We start from the raw sequence: 24,285 nt of genomic DNA on the forward strand, positions 1-24,285 counted from the left end.
ATTTCTGGGAAATATAAACTGCTTCTATTGCAAGGATTAGCTGAGATTGACATAAGTAAAGAAACCCCCAGGCCCAGATTTTTGCCCCAGGTCGGATGTGGACTAGGGAGATTTCCCAGCTTGCCAAACCCGACCTTTAGAAATGTCTGCCCACGGGTCGGCTTTTTGGTAGGTCGGGGGGGGGGGGGGGGGGGGGGGCGCTGCTGGCTGAAAAAGGAGTCGGGGCAGGTGAACGAAAGCAGAGGCTGCTGGGTGTGGAGACAGGCTGAAAGCAAGGCCTGCCTCTATGCTCCAGCATTGTGTTTAAATAAATAAATACAAAATAAAACAAAAAAATATCCCTCCAGCCTTCACCGTCCCTATGCCCAATCCATGTCAACCATTGTCACCATACCACCCCTCATGGCCTCTCACACCCCATGCCAACTTAGTGCCCCTCTACTCATCCCCATTGCTCCCTTTCCCCCTAGGCCAACTTAATGTCCCTCTACCCACTCCCAAGGCCTCCACATCTTCTATGGCAACTTAGTGCCAACTCATGGCAATCCATGACCCCAACCCACCATCCTTTAGCCCTAGCCCATCCATGCCAACTCACCTAGTATCCTTGGACAGTTCCTTGATAGCTTTGGCATCTCCTGTACAGCTTTAACAGCTTTGACAGATAGACAGCTTTCACAGTTCCTTGATAATTGGCCAGCTTTTTGACAGTTCCTTGACAGCTGGCCTGCTCTTTGACAACATGACAGTTCGAATGAGTTTGTGCATAAAAAGTGCATAATCTTGTTCATTTTTAACAATCCCAGAGGGTGCCTTACCTCTCCCAAAGGTGTCTAAGGACCCTATCCAAAGGGGATCCTTATCTCTCCAAGAGGGCACACTGGCTATCCAAATGCATTCACCGAGTTCAGGCCTCCTCTTATCTGTTCTAATCTACCGACCGTGGATTCCACACTTCTGTCCTTTCAAAAGTGGGTGAGTGAAATGGCCAGCTGTCTCCGCGAATCACATGTGCGAACCCCAGCCTGACTCCAGCTCTGCCCCCACGAAGACGGGAAATGCTGTTTCTGGATTGGGACTTAGAAATTCTGGCCATAAAATCCAGGCTCCAATGGGAAAATCTTTGGATCCCGTTATCATGGAGTAGGAGAAAGAACAGGATGTGGAAAAGAAGAATGAAGTGACATTTGAGAAAGATTCATCCTTCAAACTATTACCTAGTCTCTTCTGAACCCCCAAGAATGTTCAGGAAAGACATTTCCAATGAACCTCTCCAGTAAATTTTTCTGACATCTGGACATATATGGCACTCCCAGGGATCTCAGTAATATCAGCCATGGTGTCATTTGGGCCTTAATATAACCATTGACAGTTGAACATTTCTGGACAGCCAGGAAATAGCCTTACAGCAAGGAAGCAATGATATAAAGCTGACAAGTTCTACTCAGTTCCAAAGGCGCAAGGTGCAACAGATGGCACCCACAATGCTTCCTGAGCTCCACGGCCAACCCCCTCAACCTCCTCAACATTAATAGCTACCTTTCACTGAACGTTCAGATCGTGTGTTTGTCGCAATTAATTTATCCTTCTGAATCTGGCTCTCCTAGTAAATGAGCAGATGGCCATGAAGTGCATGTTTGGCAGTTTCCTCTCCTGGAGTTCCAGCAGCTTCTCTCTTTGCTGAAATCCCTCTGTCATGTTGAAATTGTTTTGTGTCCCCTTGAAATGTCCTCCTCCCTTTACTAGCAATGTCTATCAGACTGTCCAGTGAAAGACATGTGTTTAAATGGGCTCAAAACTATCCATGAGCCATCCGATGTAACCACTGAGTCAACTTGCTGAGCTAAGGAATCTTATAGCTACCTGCTGCTCTTCCATTTGTTGAGGCAATCCTGCAGCCAGATATGGCTTTCTAAAGACTGCATCCTAATTTCCAAGCATGTCAGGTACAGTATTTCCATTTTCCACAGAGGTTTTATTTAAACAAACTTCAAATGGATATTTAAATGGGCTGACCCCAGATTATGGCAGATCAGCTGTGCAGAGGATCAGAGGCTCCACGTCCTGCCTTTGGGGGGCAGATATTGCACAATTTTTCACACGGAATTTCAGGGCCAAGCAGTTTATCTGAAACTTATCGTAACTAATGCTTGACAAACCATGGTCCAGAAGTCAGCTTTACTCGCAATGGATGCACCTTCCCTGAATAAATAAATCTGTTCAAGCAACGAATTGGCTATGTGGTACTTTCACTTCAGAATACCCTGTGGCCTTTAATTTTCAGAGCAATTAAGCTTCACATTTCGGAAATTTAAATCCATTTCCAGCGATTAATTACATTTCACAAACTAAGTTTAATGTGAGCTTTACAACCGACCGAAGTGTCATTAAGCTGTTGCCGGTACTGCTGCTGAGAAAAGCGATTTCTAAAAGTACAGCAGTGCCACTAACAGGACATTAGCAGTAAAATAGCCTCGGGTTTGTTTTGATATTGAACCATTATCATTTTTCAGTGCTCAACTCTTCACCAGAAGCTACAACTGCTCCACATAATGGCTAAATATGACTGAACAGTTGTGATTTGTCATGGAAGAATTGAACAATTTTCTCTGCCTCACCGTGCTCTGTCCACCTTCACTCCACCCTTTCCTTGAGATGCAGATTGCACGTTGCAATTTTAAGGTCCCTTGCCTCCCCCCAATCTCCAAATATCTAATGTTCATGTATGATCAATAACACTGAGTGTTGGCAAGCTATTGAAATGCACGGAACATCAGGTGGGGAACCTTATGCTCCCCACCCTGTAGAAAAGTTTAATTTTGATAAATAGTTACAATTAGTAGTTTAGTTATGTGTAATAATCAAGCAAAGTATGTTAACCCAATTTATTATGCTGAATTATGGGACACTAGTACACCACAACCTGGGCCGGAGTTTTCCAGCCCTCTTGGCACCAGGTGTCATGGCGGGCGGGATGGGGGAATATCTGACGGGAAGGCCAAAAACTGGTTTCACACCGGTGTGAAAGTACAGCGGGATCATCCGATGGTGTCCGCCATGGTGGAACGCCAGTCCTGCTGGAGGTCGGTGTGAACCTGATTTGCAACCCAGTAATGGGTTGCAAAGTAAGGCCTGAACAGAATTGTCCTCCAGAGTTACCGTTACTTGCTTAGGCCGTGGACATCCGAGGAGCAAAAAGTGCTGGACACCTGCATTGCATGCTGGGTGGATCCTCATGGACATGGTTCCACCGTGAAGCAGCTCATAGAAGGTGGGAGGCCTCCATTGATGTCACAGGTCTGCTTTGGAACATCACAGTCTTGGCCATGGGTTGCTATTGATGATCAGTGAGGGGGTGGGGGAGGAAGGTCCAGCTGTGAGTGGGAGAGGAAGGTGTACTGGGGGCAGTAAGGTTGGGAGGGTTGGGGGGGGGCGGTTAACAAAAATGTCAGGGGGTGGTAAGGTTGGGAGGGGGAAGAGGGAGTACGGGGGGATGAGGGTGTAATGGGGGAGAATGCAGGGAGTGGAGAGATAGGTGTAATGGGGGGGAAGAAGGTGTAAGGGAGGGAGTTCGGAGGAGGGAAAGTGTCCGGGGAGGTGGAGGGAGTAAGAGTGGGAGAGGGAGCAAGGGTGGTAGAGGGTTTAAGGGGTGGGGGATGCCCAGGTGAATGTGCAAGGGAGGGGTTTGTGGAGTCGATGACTGCGTCCTGGTGAGCCGATTGAGGGTGGGTGTGATAGGAGGGAATGATGAGTATGACAGGGGGTAGAGGCAGCCAGAAGGGCGTGGGGGTAAGGGTGCTTCAGTTAGCAGTAAAGGCCCTGCCACACACACACACACACACACACACACACACACACACAAACACACTTCTCCCTCCAGATTCACTCGTGGTCCAGCTGTGTGCAGCTGAACTGCTAGTGCGGGGTTGGGGTGTGCAGTGGGAGCACTCATAAAGCCTGTCAATTAAACTGAAAGACAGCATTATGCAGTGAAAGTGAATGTACTTTCAGACTAGAAAGTGACAAACTGTGTTCACCTGTGTAACCACTTGTGATCAGAATTTCTTAACTTTTCTAGCCCTATCTCTTCTAGGTGCTGCCCTGACATCAGCAGCAGTAATGGGGACAGCCTGTGTGCAATGGTTGGCCCTGTTACTTCTGATTACTTTGGCGTGCATCCTCTGGAGGGCCCCAGCTTGCTTTGGCTGCTCTCCTTTGGGCCTGCTGCTCCCTCTAACAGAGGATGTGTTGAGGGGGTCACAGGCAAATGGGACTTGGAAGGAGCAGATAGCCTCTGATTCCTAAGCAGATGACCCAGGGGTGTTCAGCTACCGTTCTTCCTCTCATTTGGGTGCTGGAGGGCCAGGACCTGTCTCCTTGAGGGGAAGGAGCACCTGCAGGGATGTCGAAGAACCCCGTTCCCCTCTCATGTTTCCAATGCAGGAACTCACCCATGGCTCCTGCGATGGAGTGCAGGTCTGCACACATCTCCATATTCTGCTGGACCAGGTCTCCATGGCATCTGCCATCCTTGCCATGGATACTTCCATGCACATGCATGTGGGTACCACTTCATTCTCCAATTCCCAAACTGCTCTGTTGAGGGCTTCCGACAGCTCTGTGTGATATTCCCCTGCCTTCTGCTGACTCTCCACAATGTGTTGGAAGGCCGAATCCAGAGGATCATCATCTGACTCAGACCTCACAGATGCCTCTTCCCCAGGAGTCCTCTGATTGCCAGGAGTTCGGCTGAACCCACCTCCTCCTGCTGTGGATACATGTCCATGTGGTGACCACCAGATTGTGAACCTGAGCCTGCTGTAGATCTAGGTCGCACCGAGGTGTGTGATTCTGCGCTGGTGGAGGGTGTGGGTAAGCACTGTGACCGGTCTTCCAGGCTGCTTATTTGTGCTCTTCATTGGAGGTGGTGTCAGCTTGGCTGGAGGTGAGGACCTGGATGGAGTTGAGGGGCTGGCTGGCTGACGGGGTCGGTCACTTGGCAGAGCTCCCTGTGAACCAAAGTGGAGATAATTAGTGCATGGCAGCAGAGTCAAAAGCAGGAGACAGAGCACTCACAGTTGATTTGAGGAATGATGTGGCGTCGTATCCTCATGTGGATGTTCGCCGTCAACCTTGCCACTTCCACAGGCACAATCCACATCATTACCAGTCACCGCGAAGACACATTCCTCAAAGTGAATGAGGGGCCTAATGTGGGCTACTCCACCCCCAGTCAGGGACTTGTCCCTGCTGTTGCAAGCCAGCTTCTCCTGTATGGAAACAGATGGAGAGAGGGAGCATGGCACTGTGTGGAATGTTTGTGCGATAAACAGAGCCATGACAAGATGAAGATGCGAGCTCAATAGAGTATGAGCCTGATGGAGATGTGAGTGTGTATGTGAGAATTAGTGGTGTTGTCCCTTGTGGCATGAGATCCCTGTGGATGTGTGATGGGTTTGTGAATGTCTGAGTTGAGTGTGATGAAGTGGTTGCCTTATCATGGTGGAACGGATGAGAGCATTCATCCTCTTCCTGCATTAGATGGCTGACCTCCTCTGTGCCCTGGTGGGGCTGACTGCCACTGTCACCGCCTCCCAGCTGAATTGTTGACTCTGGTGGACCTCTTGCAGCCAGAGCTGGGGTAAAGGACATTGTGGCAGTCTTCCACTGCATCCAGAGAGAGAGAGAGTGAACTTAGCTGGGTCTCCAGATCCACGGGTCCTCACAATGGAGATTGCCTGTAGCACCAGCAGTGACCATTGCTCCCAGTGGCGCTGCTGGGACAATGCCCATCCCTAATGGGCCTTGAGAAGGTGATGGTAATCCGCCTCCTTGAACTGCTGCAGTCCTTAAAGTGTAGGCAAACCCACCGTGCTGTTAGGTTAGGGAGGGAGTTCCAGGATTTTGACTTAGCAATAATGAAGGAACAAGTCAGTTCCAAAGCGGGTTTGCGAGTGGCTTGGAGGGAAATTTGAAGGTGGTAGTGTTCACATAAACTTGTTGCCCTTGTCCTTCCAGATGGTAGATGCCATGGGTTTGGAAGATGCTGTTGAAGGAGCCCTGGTGAGTTCCTGCAGTGCATCTTGTAGATGGTACACATGTTGCTACTACTTTACCTCGGTTGAAGATAGTTGATGGGGTGCCAATCAAGCGGGCTGCGTTGTTCTAGATGGTGTCCAGTGTTGTTGGAGCTGCACTCATCCAGGCAAGTGGAGAGTATTCAATTGTACTCCTGACTTGTGTCTTGTAGATGTGGACAGGCTTTGGGGAGTCAGGAGGTGAGTTAGTCACCACAGAATTCATAGCCTCTGACCTGGTCTTGTAGCCACAGTATTTATAATGGCTAGTCTAGTTCAGTTTCTGGTCAATGGTAACCCCCAGGATTTTTTTTTTCATTCATGGGATATGGGTGTCATTGGCTAGGCCAATATTTATTGCCCATCCCTAATTGCCCTTATTCAGAGGGCATTTAAGAATCAACCACATTGCTGTGGTCTGAAGTCACATGTAGGCCAGACCAGATAAGGACGGCAGATTTCATTCCCTAAAGGATGTTAGTGAACCAAGTGGGTCTTTACGACAATCGGCAATGGTTTCATGATCATCATCAGACTTTTAATTTCAGATTTTTCTTGAATTCAAATTCCACCATCTGCCATGGTGGGATTCGAACCTGAGTCCCCAGAGCATTACCCTGGGTCTCTGGAATACTGGTCCAGTGACAACTGTCTAGTGACAAACCATTATGCCTCCACCTCCCCCCAAAGCGGGGGATTCAGCGATGGTAATTTTTTTTCTTTTTTTAAATTATTTTTAATGGGACATGGGCATCGCTGGCTAGCCAGCAATTTTATTGCCCATTCCTAATTGCCCTAGAGAAGGTAGAGGTGAATTGCCTCTGGAACCGCTGCAGTCCATATGGTATGGGCAAACCCACAGTGCTATTTAGAATAGAGTTCCAGGATTTTGACCCAGCGGCAGTGATGGAACAGTGGTATATTTCCAAGTCAAGATGATGAGTGGCTTGGAGTGGAACCTGCAGGTGGTTGTGTTCACATGCATCTGTTGCCCTTGTCCTTCTAGGTGCAGAGGTCATATGTTTGGAAGGTGCTGTTGAAGGGGCCTTGGTGAATTACTGCAGTGCATCTTGTAGATGGTGGATTGATGCCACTGTGCTTCTGCAGTGGAGGGAATGAATGTTTAAGGTGGGGGATGTCAATCAAGCGGGCTGCTTTGTCCTAGATGATGTCGAGCTTCTTGAGTGTTGTTGGAGCTGTAACCCATCCAGGCAAGTGGAGAGTATTCCATCACACACCTGACTTGAGCCTCATAGATGGTGGAGGGGCTTTGGGAGTCAGAAGGTGAGTTAGTCACCATAGAATTCATAGCCTTTGATTGCTCTCGTAGCCACAGTATTTATATGGCTAGTCCAGTTCAGAATTCCCAGCCTCTAATGCCATTGAATGTCAAGGGGCGATGGTTAGATTCTCTCTTGAGTTAAGAAATAGAGATAGTTTAATTAGTTATATTGGTATTTGTAGGTGTTATGAATGAGTTTTAGCTTTAAAGTTTATGTTCGATTTGTATTTCTGTATCTGTGTGTTAAGAAAGGTCAAATTGAGTTTTAGTTTCACTTTAAAAAGGTGCCTGCATTTCCAATGAGATAGTGGGGAATTCAGTGATGGTAATGCCATTGACTGTCAGGGGGCGATGGTTAGATTCTCTCTTGTTGGTGATGGTCATTGCCTGGCACTTGTGTGGCACAAATGTTACTTTTGACTTGTCAGCCCAAGCCTGAATGTTGTCCAGGTCTTGCTGCATATGGACAGGGTATACTTCAGTATCTGAGGTGCTGCAAATGGTGCTTAATATTGTGCAATCATCAGTGAATCAACATCATAGATGCCAGTGTTCAGCCAAATCAGTCATTCCTGACCTAATAATGGAGAGAAAGTTATTGACAAAGCAGCTGGGCCTAGAACAACCATTATAGCTAGGTATATTAGTTATTCCAAAATCCCCAGCCCTTTAGGAAAAAATACCACTGCTTCCCAGCATAGTTGCATTTAGATTAATGAAAAATAAACTTAAAATTAATTCAAAAGAACTTTACTTAAAGAGTAATAAATGTTGGAATAATTCGCCAGTTAGAAAAGAAACAATACATTAGGGACTTTGAAAATTCGGCTTATGTTAGGATTTGGGAACTGGAAATATGGAGCAAACTTAGTACATACTACAGTGATTGTGCTTTGGTAATGAAGAGAGTAAATATTGATTCCAGGGACACCAATCAACCACATTGTGCATAGCGTTGAGTTTCATGTGTGACGTGGCTGCATTCAACCAAGTGAATAACGAGTATTTCATTCACACAGCTGACCCATGACCTGTAGTTGGTGAGGAAATTTCAATTCTGCTCTAGTAGCTATTGTTTTGGTCTGCTTGGTGCAGTTAAGTTTCCGGTCAGTAATAATCTTCCACCCACACACCTCAATACGTGGATGGTGGAATACTCAGTAATAAAGTCAGGCTGACATTGGAATCACTTAGCTAAAGAGTAGCTATTTGTGCTGGTCAACATGACAGCTGGAATGTTATCAGGGCCAATTGCCTTTGGTGACTCCAGTGCATTAAGCTGAGTTGGTTGTACACTAGCATCTATGATGATGGGAGCTTCAAGGAAAGAATCATCGTGAGGTGATTTTTTTTTTTTGCTGAAAAGAGCTTCCAAGTCCCATATCCTTTCCATCACAAAGATTGCCAACTTTGCAACAAAGCCCATCTGCACTCCTATCTCAGATCGTCTGTGGTCATGAAATATTCATTCATGTCTTTGGCTTCTTCAGACTTACAATTCAAAAGATCCCCAGGCCCTCCTAATATCCTCCATAAACTTCAACTCATATAAACTCTGTCCATACCTGCACCACCCATCCATCATCCCTGTCCTCATTGATCTACATTGACATCGGGTCCCAGACGTTCCAAATTTGAAGCTCTTATTCTCCTAGTTAAATTTCTTTATTTTCTTATCCCTCTCCATCTCTGTGGCCACCTTCAGGCATTAAACCCTCCAAGAACTCCAGGTTTCTCTAGTTCTGGCCTCCTGTATAATTGTCCAGTGGACATAGAATCATAGAATGGTTGCAATACAGAATGAGACTATTCTGCTCATCATGTCCATTTTGGCTATATGCAAGAGCAATTCATCTAGTGCCACTCCCCCACCTTTTCCCCATAGCCCTGCAAATTTTTCCTTTTCAGATAACAAACTAATTGCCTTTTGAATGCCATGATTGAATCTGCCTCCACCACACTCTCAGTGCATTCCAGATCCTAACCTCTCACTGCGTAAAAAAAATTTTCCTCATGGCATCATTACATCTTTTGCCAATTATCTTAAATGAGTGTCCTCTAGTTCTTGATCCTTCCACCATTGGAAATAGTTTCTCCCTATCTACTGTGTCCAGTCCCCTCATAATTTTGAATACCTCTATCAAATTTTTTCTCAATCTCCTCTTTTCCTAGAAGAACACTCCCAACTTGTCCAATCTGTATAACTGAAGTTCCTTATCCCTGGAACCATTCCTGTGAATCTTATTTGCACTGTCTCTAATGCCTTCACATCATTCCTTAAGTGTGGTGCCCAGAACTGGATATAATACTCCAGTCGAGGCTGAACCAGTGTTGTATACAGGTTTATCATAATGTCCTCGCTTTTATACTCTGATTTCATCTTGGCTAGGCTATATGCTCTGTGATGTCCTCCCTCCTTGCTCTTCAGCTCTTTCTCCTCCTTTAAGACCCTACATTAAACCAGTACTTTGAAAACCTCATCTGATTTCTTTGATGGCTTGGTTTCAATTTTTGTCTGAAACAATCCCATGAAACACTGTTGGCCTTTTTCCTATTTTAAAAAACAATATATAAGTGCAGTCATTGTTGCTAATTGTCCTCACCTGCTTTCCTACTCTTATAAGTATTGGTGGCATCCTACATGACAGCTGTTAACCACTAACATAGAGTTCTTAATAATAAAATACCTTTTGAGAGCTGAAGCCAGCTAAGCAGATACGCCTGATAATATAGACTCTTCTGTTACAGTGAAAATGATGCCGTGAAAGCTGTTGTTCAATCTACATCACCTACATCCCCTTGCTGGCTTATGTTGGCCAACTTGTATTGAAATTCTTTGTTAATAAAGGTTCAACGTGCTAGGTTCTGTTGCAATGTGATGAAAATCAAAACAAATCCCTACCTATTACCCAGGAAATAATTAAAAGTTCCATCCATGTGAAGCCAGTTGTTTTCATTCTGAAGAGCTGTCTGGGATGATCTGTAGTTGACTCATTTGGCAGGAGCTTGGTGCCTTCAAATCTGTCAGCTGCATTCATAATTAGTAGGCCAAGAAAAACAGTGAAAGAAGCACCATGTGCGACAAATTTCATAAATGGTGCTCGCAAGATTTTCCCCAGCTGTAACACCACAAAACAAGTTTACAGTCCACAGCATTGTTCACCTTAGTAAAAACCTTAAAAGAAAACCTGAAAATCTTAATAAAACAAATCTTGAGATTCCAAAGAAACATTTGCCATTGTAATTATGTATCATTGGGTTTAATTTTACTCACTAACCTCTGCAAAGCTTTTCATTTTTATGGGCAATTCTGTTTTTACAAGCTCTCATTTTGTGCCAGACTCAATCTCTTTTACTGACCTTCATGGGTGTCCTTGCAGAGGGACATTTTCTTTATAGTCTGACCTATATCCACTTTTCCATTTTATTGTAGCAATAATTTATAACCGTAATTTATGATTTGAATGAAGGTATGAAATAATTTGAGATATTCCCTCCCAAATACAAATTGGAGTTGAGGAAAAGCCACAGACATTAGACCTAACCAATCAAACACAGCTTGCAGCTCACAATAATTGGAAGTTATGTTTGAGCCAGCAAAACCTGAGTTGATGCCTGCTTGTACAATAGTAAAACACCACAGGTAACAAGGCAGGCTTGTTCTTTTTTCATGTACTGATGAATATGTGGAACAATTAAAGAAGAGTAGGTAAAACCTATGAATGAGCACTGCAGTAATTGCCTGTCATTAATGTGACCAACAAGTAAAATTGAATTGCCTCCTATGAAATGCATTTGCAGATACTTGAATATTTAATAAGAAAAACACTGGTGTATGGGAAATACTAAATTTAAGCAGCAGTGGACGCCAGCTGGAGGTATAGACAAAAAATGTGCTATTCAATCATCAGCTAGGTGGAAAGGGGATAGGATCACACTCTTGTTATACACGCACAACACAACTTACTCCATTGGCAGTAAAACTAGAATCTTTGCATTCGATTAACTGGGTTTGCCTCCATGATCTGAGAAGAGATTTAAAAGTTGAAACCAACCAACCTTGCTGCAGGGAGCAATCCAATAACACAAGGCCAGGAATGGTAGGCCAATGGCTACAGCAAGCACTACCAGAAACTTGATTGTTATTGACTGCTGACGTAATCCTGAGAGATTTTCATACCAGATAGATAGAAGCTGCTGTTGGCAGTTTGGATGAGCTACAAACTTAAAAAATAAACAATAAAAATTATTTTAAATATGATGCATTTCTAATGCAATATTTCTCTTTTTCATCAAACAAATGAAGGTGATAAACTTATTAATGATGTAATCAAAATATCACAAATTTGAGTGTTCATCATTAAGGTATTTTAATTTAAATTCAGAAGCTTGTTTAGATATTTTGAAGATGAGTTTATTTCAAATGTACAACCTTCTTTACAATATGCTTCTGTAATTTTAACAAAAAACAAAATCAAATTTTCAAAATCTAACCACTGAACTGCTCGCAGTTCCAATGAATTCCAAACTGCTTTTGGTGAACTATTTTATATTTATATCCAAAACACAGTGACATGCCTGTGCAGTTGCAGCCATAATCTGATTCAGCTCCTTCTAACCCTCCATTTCAGCCAGAAATAAGGAGATTCCTAAATACAAATACATAAATGATTGGCTTTCAGTCAGTCCCAGAGAGGCATGTGATAAAGAGGTTGGCGGGTCAGAAGAAAGAATGATTGATCCTTTACAGTTAATATGCTACTTATTCCTGCAGGTAACATTCCTGCACTTGATATAAGTGAAATGTAGAAAAATGTACAATAGACATAATCACATACAATGCAATCAATAGCACAGCTATATTTGTCATTCAATGCTGAATGTCTGTAAGCACTCTATTTGGCACACAAAATGGCAGGGAAGAACCAGAAGTCACAGCAAATGATAGCATTCCTGAGAAATTGGCCCTTCACTGACATGGAAAAATACACTGATGTATCCTGGGCCGTGACTCCAGAGTTGTGTGGTCCCAGCCGGATTTTACCCTCACTTCCACTCCTTCTCCCATGTGAGAAGAACAGAAAACCCAGGCCACTATCAAAATTGATATCAAAGCTGTACACAGGTGGAGCTCTAAGGGTGAGTAAATCAGATAACTAAACAGAAAGTAATTTTCTTTATTTCTTTAACAAATTCAGGGAGCCCAGAAGTAAGGAGTTTGGGGGCAGAGCAACAAAGCAGAGTGTGGGGGGGGAGGGGGGAGGAGGAGGAGTTGGGGGGGTGCGGTGGGGCGAGGTAAAAATAACTAAAAGTAACATCAGCTCTTGGGAAAGTGCAGATTGGTGAATAGCCTTTTTTATGTGTCTTTTACTTTATTTTTGTTATGTTTAATTAATCTAATAAATAGAGGAATGGCAGGACACCTCAGTGCCATGGAGTGCACATCCAGTTCCATATGGGAACTCTAGGATGCTTTTCATGTCTTGGACAACCATATGTGCAGGAATTGTCATTAGCTGGAGCAGCCTGAACTCTGGACTTTGGAGTTTGAGCAGTAGTTGGTGTCACTCGAAGACATTCAGGAGGCTGAAAACTAAATGGACAGCACACCTGGATATGATGACCCACAGGTTAAGGGTGTTGAGATAGAAAGAAAATGGATGACCATCAGGCAGTCAAAGAGGATAAGTTAAGTAGTACAGGGGTCTTATGAGTGCATCTTGCTCTTGAACTGGAATATTGGTGAGAGTAATGGTTCCTCTGGGGACGGTAGCCAGAATGAACTTCATGGCACCACAGGTGACTTAGGTGTACAGGGGTACAGAAGGAAGATTGGAAAAGGCAGTGTGATAGGGGATTCTATAGCAAGGAGGAAAACAGGCATCTCTGTGGCTCTGGACATGATCTCCCGGTGGTATGTTGCCACCTGGCTCGCAGGGTCCAGAATGGCACTGAGCAACTGCAGAAAAATCTGAGGGGAGAGGGTAAGCAGCTGACAGTTGGTACCAACAGCATAGGTAGAGAGAGGGATGAGGTTCTGCAATAGATTTCGTGGAGTTAGAAAAAAGACTAGCAAGCAGGACTTCAAAGGTAGTAAGCTCCAGACTGCTCCCAGTGCCATGTGTTAGTGAGAATAGAATAGATGAATGCATGGCTGGAGAGATGGTGCAGGAAGGAGGGTTTTAGATTTCTGAGATATTGGAGCCAGTTCTAGTGGAGATGGGGCCTATACCGGCCAGATGGGTTCCACCTCCACAGGGCCTGGACCAATGTCTTCATCTGGTGGTACAGTAGTGCTGTTGGGGACGGTTTAAAGTGACTTGGGAGGGGGATGGAAAAAAGGGTGTGGCATTAGAAAGGATAAAAAAATGGGCTGTGAGAGGCAGAGAACACTACAGTAAGAAATAGTAAGGTGTTAGGTGGCATCAGAGTAAGAGGGAACCACACTGAGGATTGAATTTGGTTTACAGCACATATATGTTAATGCACAGAGCGTGGTAAATAAGGCTGGTAAGCTGCAGGTACAGATAACCTCATGGGAATATGATGTTGTAGAGATAAGAGACTTGGCTCAAAAAGGGAAGAAATGTGTACTAAATATTCCTGGAAATATGTTGTTCAAGAAAGATAGGGAAGGAAAGAAAGGAGGAAGGCAGGCAATATTGATTAGAGTGAATCTAGAGTAACAGAGAGGAGCTTGAGAGAGAGTATGTTCAAGACAAGCCAAAAACAGAATCTATTTGGTTAGAGTTAAGAAACAAGAGAGACACCATTACACTACTGGGAGCATTCTCTAGGATACCAACTGGTTGGAAAGATGTAGTGGAATTTGCATGGAAATTGAGAGGTGAAAAAGCTATACAGTTGTGGTAATGGGGCACTTTAACTAACTTAACTGGGAAAGTAAAATGAAGTAAATTTAGAGGGCAGTGAGGGGAAAGTGTTTTTGAAATGAGGTTTAGGAGAATTTTCTTGAGTAGTATATTTCCAGCCAAACAAGGAAGAAGACATAGGATAAAAGCAAAAAACTGTGGATGCTGGAAATCCAAAACAAAAATAAAAATACCTGGAAAAACTCAGCAGGTCTGGCAGCATCTGCAGAGAGGAACACAGTTAACATTTTGGACTTAACATTTTGTTAAGTAAGGAGACATTGCTGTATTTGATTCTGGGGAAAGAGATAGGTCAAGTGGATCAGTTGTCAGTAGGGAAACATTTATGGAACAGTAATCACGGTATTATAAGATTTAAGTTGGCTATGGAAAAAACAAGGAGCAATCTAGAGTAAAAATATTTATTTGGAGGATGATAAATTTCAGTCGGGAGAGAACAGGTCTAGCCCAGGTAAATTAGAATCAAAGATGAGAGGGAAAACTGTAACAGAACAATGGGCTGCCTTTGAAGAGGAGATAGTTCAGGTAGAGTCGAGTTACATTCCCATGCGGGGGAAAGGCAACCAAACAAAACCAGAGCTCCCTGGATGATGAAAGAGATGGGAAGTAAAGTGAAGCAGATAAAGGATGTACATGACAGATGTTAGGCTGATAATAAATGAGAACCAGGTTGAATATAGAAAATTCAAAGGGAAAGTGAAAAGGAAAATAAGAGAGGCAAAGAGGGAAAATGTGAAGAGACCGGCAGAAGTCTTCTATAGGCACAGAAATAATAAAAGGGAAGTAGGAGGAGGCATGGGCTGATTATGGACCAACAAAGGGATCTATGTATGAAGGCAGGGGGACATGACTGAAGTGCTAAAAGAGTACTTTGCATTTGTCTTTACCAAGGAAGAAGACGCTGCAGAAGTCATAGTGAAAGCAGGTAATTGAGACACTGGATAGGCTTAAAATTGATAAAAGGGAGGTATTAGAAGGGCTGGCTGCACTTAGAGTTATTTAGTCACCCAGACCAGATAGAATGCATCTGAGGACACTGAGGGAAGCCAGTAAGGAAACTGCAGAGGTACAGGCCATAATATTCCAATGCTCCTTAGATACAGGCGTGGTGCCATAGGACTGGAGAATTGAAAACATTACACCCTTGTTCAATAAAAGGTTGTAAGGGTAAACCCAGGAACTACTGGCCAGTCAGTTTAATCTCGGTGATGGGAAAGCTTTTAGGAATGATAATCCAGGACAAAATTAACAATCACCTTGGACAAGTGTGAATCAATTAGTGAACATCAGCACAGATTTGTTAAAGGTAAATCATGTTTAATTAACCTGATTAAGTTTTTTCTTGAGATAACAGAGGGGGTTGATGAGGGTAATACAGTTGATGTGTAAATTGATTTCCACCAGGCGTTTGATAAAGTGCCACATAATAGGCTTGCTAGTGAAGTTGAAGCCCATGGAATAAAAGGAACAATGGCAACATGGGTACAAAGTTGGCTGAATGATAGGAAACTGTGTATATTTGAATGGTGGTTTTTAGACTGGAGGAAGGCAAACAGTGGGATTCCGTAGGGGTTGATACTAGGACTATTGTTTATCTTGATCTATATCAATGACCTAGATTGGAATTTTCCAGCCCCTCATGCCGCCGGGATCTTCTGGCCGCATCGATTTGAATGGAGATTTCAATGGCTTGCCGGCCCAGCCCTGGGGGGAACCCACTACGGGGATGCTGGACAATTCTGGTCCTAGGCTTGGAGGTACAGGGCACAGTTTCAAAACTTATGGATGACACAGGCTTGCAAGTAGGGTAGTGACTTCAAAAGGCTGGTAGAATGGGTGGACAAGCAGCGGGTGAAGTTTAATGCAGGGAAGTGTCAAGTGATATACTTTGGTAGGAAGAACGAGGAGAGGCAAGATATACTAAACTGAAGAATTTAATGTTCCCCCAGAGTTGGGCTGCAAGGCTGTGGGGGCCCTATAATGGGGAGGAAGGTCTGGGGTGGAGAGCCTGTTGCCTTCCTGACTCTTCCTGATTAAGTCCAGGGTGGGAAGGGTTGAGGATTGCCTTCCCACCCGGAGGCCAATCGACGCCCTTAAGTGGCCACTTAAGGGTCTCTTCCAGCTGCCAGTTGTGGGCAGGGGCCATGCCCTGCCGGGTATGCATTCAGCTTGATTATTGGAGGCGCAGAGTTCCATTCTTCTCGGGTATCCTGAGCCCAATGGAGGGAATCCAATGCCTACCTTTGACAATGACCAGCCACCATCCCCACTCCCCACCCTGCCTTGCTGTGCCTCTCTGACTGGCTCTGAAAATTCTGCCCCACTCACCTTGGTCCGGGGGCTCCAGCAAGGATTCTTCTACTAAGCCTTACTCCAGTACTGGCAGCGGCCACTATTCCCAGTGCTGCTGCTGGTGCTGGAGAGCTGCTGGACTCTAATTGACCGGCAGCTCCTGGAGATGAGATATTTGCCGCACACCGGGAAATCCAGTGGGAAATTGCCCCGAGTGGAGCTGGGAACGCCAATGGCCTAACTGAGACCTAATACCAATGGGACTCCCAGAATCGGCTGTAGTAGGGTTACCACTGGCTCCCGAGCCAGTGGACGGGTCCATCACCGCGAACATTAAATTCCACCCGAAGGGTGCAATTCTAAATAGGGTTCAGGAACAAAGACTTGAGACTATGGGCAGAATTTTGCCCTCGGATGGCGTGCGGGCAGCCGAACTCTGCTGCCGAAACAGGGCCCGCCCCCATTTTGAGTGGGTGGGCCAATTAAGGCCTGCCTAGTGGCCTGCCCGACAGGAAGCGCTATGCGTTTCCTGTGAGGGGGGGAGGGAATCCCCAACTGTCAAAGTGCACTTTTTCACGCATGCACACGAAAGAGTGCACTGCTCCCTGAGACCAAGTGCTGTTTCAGGTAGATCACTGACAGGTAAAAAAAATCCAAAAATAGAAAAATATTACAATGATTAACATGTCCCCCACATGTGACAATGTCACAGGAGATGGGACATGTTAATAAGAAACACATAAACTTTATGAAACTTTTTAAAAACAGACATGAAACCTCATCCCGCCAGTGGATGAGGTTTCATGTTTTTTCAGAAGCCCGCTGGGGCTCCTGGCCTGCCTTAAGGTTGGATGGGCAGGTCTTTAACAATCTTAATTAGCCTGTTAATGGCCTTAATTGGCCATTGACTGGTCGGCGGGCGGACAGCTGATTTCGTTGTCCGCCTGCCTTCCTGATACTTTAAAGGCACTGGGATGACGTCGGGGGTTCCTTCCGATGTCATCCTGCATCATTTTCCCATTGGCGAGTGGGCCCCCCCCAAATCACAGACAGGAAAATCCTGGCCTATATGTGCATAAATCATTGAAGATGGCCAGGCAAGCTGAGAAAGTATAAGGTATAAGGGCTCCTAGGCTTTATCAATAGGGGCATGGAGTAAAAAACAGCAAGGAAATTATGATGAACCTTTATAAAATATTGGTTAGGCCTCAACTGGAATAATGAGTACAATTCTGGGCACTGCATTTTAGGAAGGATATGAAGGTTTTAGAGAGGGTGCAGAAATGATTTATGTGAATAATTCCAGGGATGAGGGAACTTCAGTTATGTGGATCTTGGAGAAGCTGGGGTTATTCTGCTTAGAGAAGAGAAGGTTGAGAGGAGATTTGATAGCTGTGTTTAATTATGAAGGAACTAGACAGAGTAGATAAGAGAGAAATTCCCACTGGCAGGGGGCTCAAAAACCATAGGATACCGATGTAAGGTGAATGGCAATCGGACCAACAGCCACATAAGAAAAAAACATTTTTACACAGGGAGTGGTTAGTATCTGGAATGCACTACCTGAGTATGTGATGGAGGCAGATGCAATCATGGCTTTCAAAAGAGAATTGGATAAACACCAGATGAGAAAGGAAATGCAAGGCAATGGGGAAAGGGTGAGGTAATGGGTCCAGCTGAGCTGCTCTTGCAGAAAACCTGTCCAAACACAACAGGAAAAATGTTCTTGTTCTATGTTGTAACCATTCTATAACTCTAAGATAAAATCTAGTCAAAGGTTTTGATCTTAGAATTGTTGGGGTCATTTTCTCCCTCTTTTTGAGTGGGACGGGTCCAGGGTGGTGGGAGTTGAAAATTTTAGGGAATCACTTATTACCCTGTTCCCTCTGATGTCCTCTTTGCTGCAATTTGGAACAGGCCAAAATATACAAATTAGAACCCTAAGCTCTACATAAGACCCTGGTGCAATTTTGTGAGTATCGATGCACGCAGAATGTCCCAACCAATGATTATGCTAACAGGCAGCTTACTGGTCCAATTAAATAATGATAAATAACTTTTTAAAGATTATCTGATTGATTCTTACTAATCCTATTGTTGCATCGATTTTAGAGATAACAGCAGTACTACACAACTGCACATCAAATAATGGCACAGGTTTTGCAGTGTGGCAAAGGGATAATGCTTGTAGCTGACTTCAAGGAAAGTTGCCCACAAAGATTTAGCGAGCTCTATGGTGTTGATTTCCCCTATTATGACACCAAGTTCACTCTGCCATTATTTACAGGGAGTCTCGGGCATTCAACAATAGTGAAGTCAACAATGAGGCTCATCAGCCAAGCAGATTTAAGAATTGAGCCACGCCAACATGGCAGGCTGAATGGCACCTTTCTGTGTTGTAAACATGCTGGCCAGATTTTTGCACACGTGGAGAGGCTCTCCAACTTAACGAAAATGGGGCGGTAACCCAGATCTGGAGGTCTGCCCCTGAACCGAATCTCTGCTATTTTCACAAGGGGAGAATGGAGGTGGGTTCTAAACTGTACGTCCGTGGCTCACGAAGGCAACTGCATGGACAGGATTTTCCACCCGCTGGGGGTGAAGTTGAATGGCGGGCGCGCACTGGCATGCCTCCAATCAGTGCCCCTGATTGGGAGCATGGGGCAGTTTTACATGGGCGGGCCAATCAAGGCCCACCCAGAGTGCTATGTGCCTCCTGTGCAGGGGGGGATTCCCTAAATCAAGAGTGCAGTCTTTCACGCATGCGCATGAAAGAGCGCACTCATCTCCCTGAGGATAAGTGCTGCCTCAGGGAGATCGGCTGTTCTGTGACAAATAGAGAAAAAAAAATTTCCTGACATGTCCCCTCATGTGACACTGTCACATGAGTTGGGACACGTCCATAATTTTTACAAAAACTTTAATAAAATTTTTAAAAACCTACATGAAACCTCATCCCGCTCGTGGATGAGGTTTCATGCTTTTTCTAATTCTCGCCGGGGCTCCTGGCTGCCTGCCAACCTTAAGGTTGGACAGGCAGGACCATTAATTAGCTAAATGGCTGTCAATGGCCTCAATTGGCCAATGACAGGTCAGCGGGCACACACTGTTTTTGCTGCACTCCTGCCTACTGGAAAATTTAAATGGGACGTGGTGACATTGGGAGTTCCATCCAATGTCACCACACATCAGTTTACGTGTCGGCGAGTGGGCCCTGCTCGCCGACGGAAAAATCCTGCCCCATGTGTTAAAGTGCAGTTGTCTAAGTCAGATTTGAATTTGGCTCATGGGATGTGCAAAACATTACTTGTGCACTTTAGACTTGGTAGGAAAAGGCTTAAATCTGCCTGAGTTCTTGGGAAAGGTAGGGTACGCTTTTGGAGAGATAAGGTACATTTTTTTGATATGATCCTGAACCACCTTTGGGAGAGGTCAGGTTCCTTTTTGAAGAGGTAAGCTGCCCTTTCAGAGGGGTAAATTGCCCTTTTAGATCGTTAAAATTAGACATCAATGTGCGTAAAAAGTGCATAATCTCATCTGAAATGTTAAGCTCATCGGAAGTGTCAAGAGAACTATTAAAATAACTGTCAAAAGAACTGCAAGCTTTCAAAATATTTAAATGTCCTTCGCTTTAAATTTTAGAAAATAAAATTGCTGCAGTGTTAAAAAAATCAGTGCTTGCTATTTCACCATGTCTATTGACATAAGAATGAGGGTTACTTTTGCAGGATTAGTGCTGCATGACCTATTTCACAAACTATTATTATCATCTTGGGTACCTGTCAGCTCATAATTTGACTGACAACTCTAAGTGATTATAAACTCATTGACCTGAGACTGAGTACCAATGCTTGTTTTCATAAGGGATTTAAGAAAGTTAAATGCAGTGAATGGGTTTTTATCAATGGGAGTTTTTTAAAAAAATAGGAAATTCATCAATAGACACTTAAGAACTTCATTTAATCTCAGCAGGGTCCTAAGGTCTGCCCTCGACAGATACTGGGTGAGTTGGCATGGTAGGTATAAGAGCAAAGGGTGGTGGGTTGAGATGCCTAGGTTGGCTTGACTTGGCATTAAGATGGCATAGGGGGTCTAAAGAGCCCTGGAGTGGGCAGGGGCATAAGTTGGCTTAGGGGCTAAAAAGGGCCATTGGGAGTGGTTGGGGGCTTGGATTAGTATGCAGGGTATGAAGGGCCATGGTGGGTGGCTGGAAGGACATAGGTTCGTATGGAGGGTATAAGCGGCCATGGGGTAGTGGGTGGGGCGTGTGAGGTGGCATTGGTTAACATGGATGGGTCATAAGGAGCATGTTGGGGGGTGAGGGGTGTGATGGATGAAGGCTGGAAGGTTTTTTTTTGTTTTATTCATTTCTTGATATCTTTAATAAAGTCCCAGAGCACCGAGGCAGGATTTCCGCCCAGCCTGCTCCACACCCGGCAGCCCCTGTGCTGCCTCCACACTGTTCCCAGGGTCTCCCACCACAGAACCAACTTTCTCCCCCCGACCCATGGGCCAAAAATCGCAACTTATGGGACACATTTTCCTGGGTTGGGTTTGTGGAGCCAGGAATTGTCCCAACTCTGTGCTTCCGACCTGGGAGCAAAAACTCAGTCCTCTGTGATTCTAACAGTTAGCAAACCAGGAAGTAAAAAGCACTGATTGTAATTCTCTTTATTTCGCTCTTTGTAAAATGATTGGGACATATACATAGGATTAAAGTAATATCACAAACAAAATAATAATTTCTAATATTTTAAACATCTATGGAAATTTTTACATCTACGGAAATCAAGAAATGAAGGGGATGACACTGAGGACTTTTAAAACTAGTTTTATTCAGGGTCAGAAGGTTGATCTTCAGTAATTATAACCTAATTTACACCATTAAAAACTCAACTACATCTCATTCATCAAGGCTTAACTTTTTATCATGAGAATATTGTGTTAAAAAGTTGAAGTTCACAATAGATTCTTGATTCTGTGCTGATTGTGTGTGTGAACACTGCAACAACACACCCTATAGAGGATCAGGGTATCACTAACAGTAACTTCTGGATCTCCATATTTAACTATGCATGTGCAGGAGCCAGGATTTGCTGTCAGATTTATGCAGCGATGACAGCACAGCTGCTCACAGTTTCTCTGCCATCCCAGATGCAAATTCTGGTCTAATAATACATTTAAAGCTGCATTAAATTTTTATATTATTCTTTGATTAACAAGTTGCACCCTCTAAACATAAAATACAGTGTGTCACCTAAAGTACCATGTGTCGGCATCTCAAGTTATTGCACACGAGCTTATTCAATCATTTTGCTCTCCTGCATCCGCAGCTGATAATAATCTTCACCTATTACATGCATACAGTAGAACATTTTACAGCATATGTTGGTGTACATTTGTTAAAGTTCCACTGCTAGGACAAAACAATTATTAAATTAGTTTCAACAGATGAAACAAAAATGTAACATTAACCTTAAAAAAATACAGTCATTTAAGCTTTAAAATGTTGAAGCTTTATAGATTCATTTATATTTCCCAGTCTTTGGCTGGGGCTAGTGGCCCACAGTGTTCTTGTTTCACCATTGAAAAGAGTCTATTCAAAATTATTATTCAAAACCCTATCATTCTGCTGGAAAAGGTAGATAAGGTTAAATTAAATTCACAATTTTACAGAAAATGTGATTAATTAAGAATTTATATTTTAGAAGCATAATGAATTACATTTTTATAATGCTTCATACCTTTTTGACCTCACATTTAATGGCCAATTTTAGTCGACTAAGGCTCGGTCGAAAGTGTCGGTTGCTGCTAGAATTGGTTTCCACAGTCCCATTCAAAATGGCTTCCACTTCTTCGGTAATCCGGCACAAGTCTAGAAGTCCAACAACAAAATCTTTGCATTGCATAGATAATTTTTTGTAATCGTTCTGGAAAAACACAAATTTGAAGCAATTAAACTGATAGGAGTCTTGACTTGAATACTCAAGTACATGTACACTTCCACTAATGCAATGGGTGGAATTTTACAGCAGTGGGATTTTACGTTCCTGCCAAAGTCAATGGAGTTTAGGATGGCTTGCCACATTTTACGGCCCTATCCCCGCCCCAACAGGGCCATAAAATTCCAGCCAATGGTAGAGTTAAAGGTTCTGAAATTCCTCAGCACACGATTCCACAGGCTATGCAGGAAATTGTACTTGCTGGTACCCTCTAGTCCTGATCTGGCTGAAGTTTACAAGGGCCTGAATATTACGCTTGGCGCGGGAGCACGATCAGCAGGACTGGAAGAGGATGTGAAATCCGCTCTCGCCCTCCGTCGGCTCCCGACAGTGATTTCAAGCTGGCTGGCCCATTATCTGCCGGCCAGCATGAAAAGTGCTCAGCAGTGGGGGAGGAGGAAGGATGGGCACTGAGACAAGTGAGAATGGGGGCAGGCAGTATGACACAAGCTCCCTGAAGGCTGACAACTGCTCAGGAGCTGCAGAATTGTTAGAGGGATATCAGCACACAAAAAGTGCCCTACACTATCTATAATGACACGACGAACAACTGACAGCAATACTCATGAATCATCAAATCTCTAACATATTCGGGCCTTTAATCCCACCCTGGATCGAGAATGGTGAAAAAACGTGAATGCCGCCTGGCCGATTGGCCCGTACACCAAGCATATTAGCACACGGGCCATGTAAATTTGGGACAATTGCATGTTTAATGGGCTTAATTGCTCTTTTAATTGTCGGCAGATGCACTTCAGGCTCCCACATGCAACATCCAGCAATAATATTGCGCGAAGGCACCATGATGTCAGAACGCTGCCCAACAACTTCTTGCGCAATTTCACGCATGCTTGGGACAGGCGTGTGCCTGCTGAAGCTCTGTAAAATTCTGCCCCAGGTCAGTGGGCAGCTCCAACTAGCATGTGACCAACAAGCCCAAGTACCACAACACTACATCTCCACACCTGCCTGTCTCATGCTGTCAGATATTCTATAGGTTATGTATCAGATTTGGCTAAAATTTTATGATTGGTAGTATAGCTTACGCCTTTTCTTGAAAGAATAATGAATGTTTGAATGTATGGACCAAGATGATACTAAAACACATATGGTCATATTTTTTTCATTGGTTGTTTGAATGTCTCTCATACAAAAGTAAAATATTGCAGATGCTAGAAAGCTGAAAAACAGGCTGGTAAGCTGAATTTTAATTCTAAAAAACGATGGGTTGGGGTCATAACAGAGATTAAGATTAACAAATCTGAAACATGAACCCAACCCGCCTTAAAACCCATCAAGTTCCAGCTTTGATTGAGTCAGGTCAAAGGGTGGGACACCTGTTATTTAATGAAGCTGGGAGCCTTCATTTCAACAGTCATTCCATTATTAACCACAGATGAACAGGTTTCCAAGGTCTCAGGAAACACAGCATCTGAAAGAAAGCGAGGGAATCCAAATCCATGAGGCAAGTTCCTGTAAAGCGGGGGAATCCGAATCCATGAGGCAAGTTCCTGTAAAGCGGGGGAATCTGAATCCATGAGGCAAGTTCCTGTAAAGCGGGGGAATCCGAATCCATGAGGCAAGTTCCTGTAGAGCACTGCTTGTGGGCCAGGTGGAACAGGAATGCTCCCTCTGGGGCCAACAAGCTACCCTCAACCACAAACTGTCAATTCCTCCTCCACCCCCCTCCCCGGCATCAGATTGAGGATTGGTTAACAAGCAGAAAACAAAGAATCTGA

At 44.2% G+C, this 24,285-nt stretch overlaps 1 protein-coding gene across 1 annotated transcript in view; it reads right to left on the minus strand.

Moving 5' to 3' along the window:
- The window catches only part of LOC121283796 (short transient receptor potential channel 6-like), a 230,763-nt gene that overhangs the window by 115,312 nt on the left and 91,166 nt on the right, over window positions 1–24,285 (minus strand). The window contains exons 3-5 of the mRNA XM_041198521.1: window positions 22,289–22,474; window positions 11,419–11,583; window positions 10,262–10,478 (exon numbers count right to left, since the gene is read on the minus strand). Of these exons, the coding sequence (XP_041054455.1) occupies window positions 10,262–10,478; window positions 11,419–11,583; window positions 22,289–22,474 (568 nt within the window). The remainder of the gene's footprint in view (window positions 1–10,261; window positions 10,479–11,418; window positions 11,584–22,288; window positions 22,475–24,285) is intronic.

Source organism: Carcharodon carcharias, chromosome 11, assembly GCF_017639515.1.
Source record: "Carcharodon carcharias isolate sCarCar2 chromosome 11, sCarCar2.pri, whole genome shotgun sequence".
NCBI classification, from domain to species: domain Eukaryota; kingdom Metazoa; phylum Chordata; class Chondrichthyes; order Lamniformes; family Lamnidae; genus Carcharodon; species Carcharodon carcharias.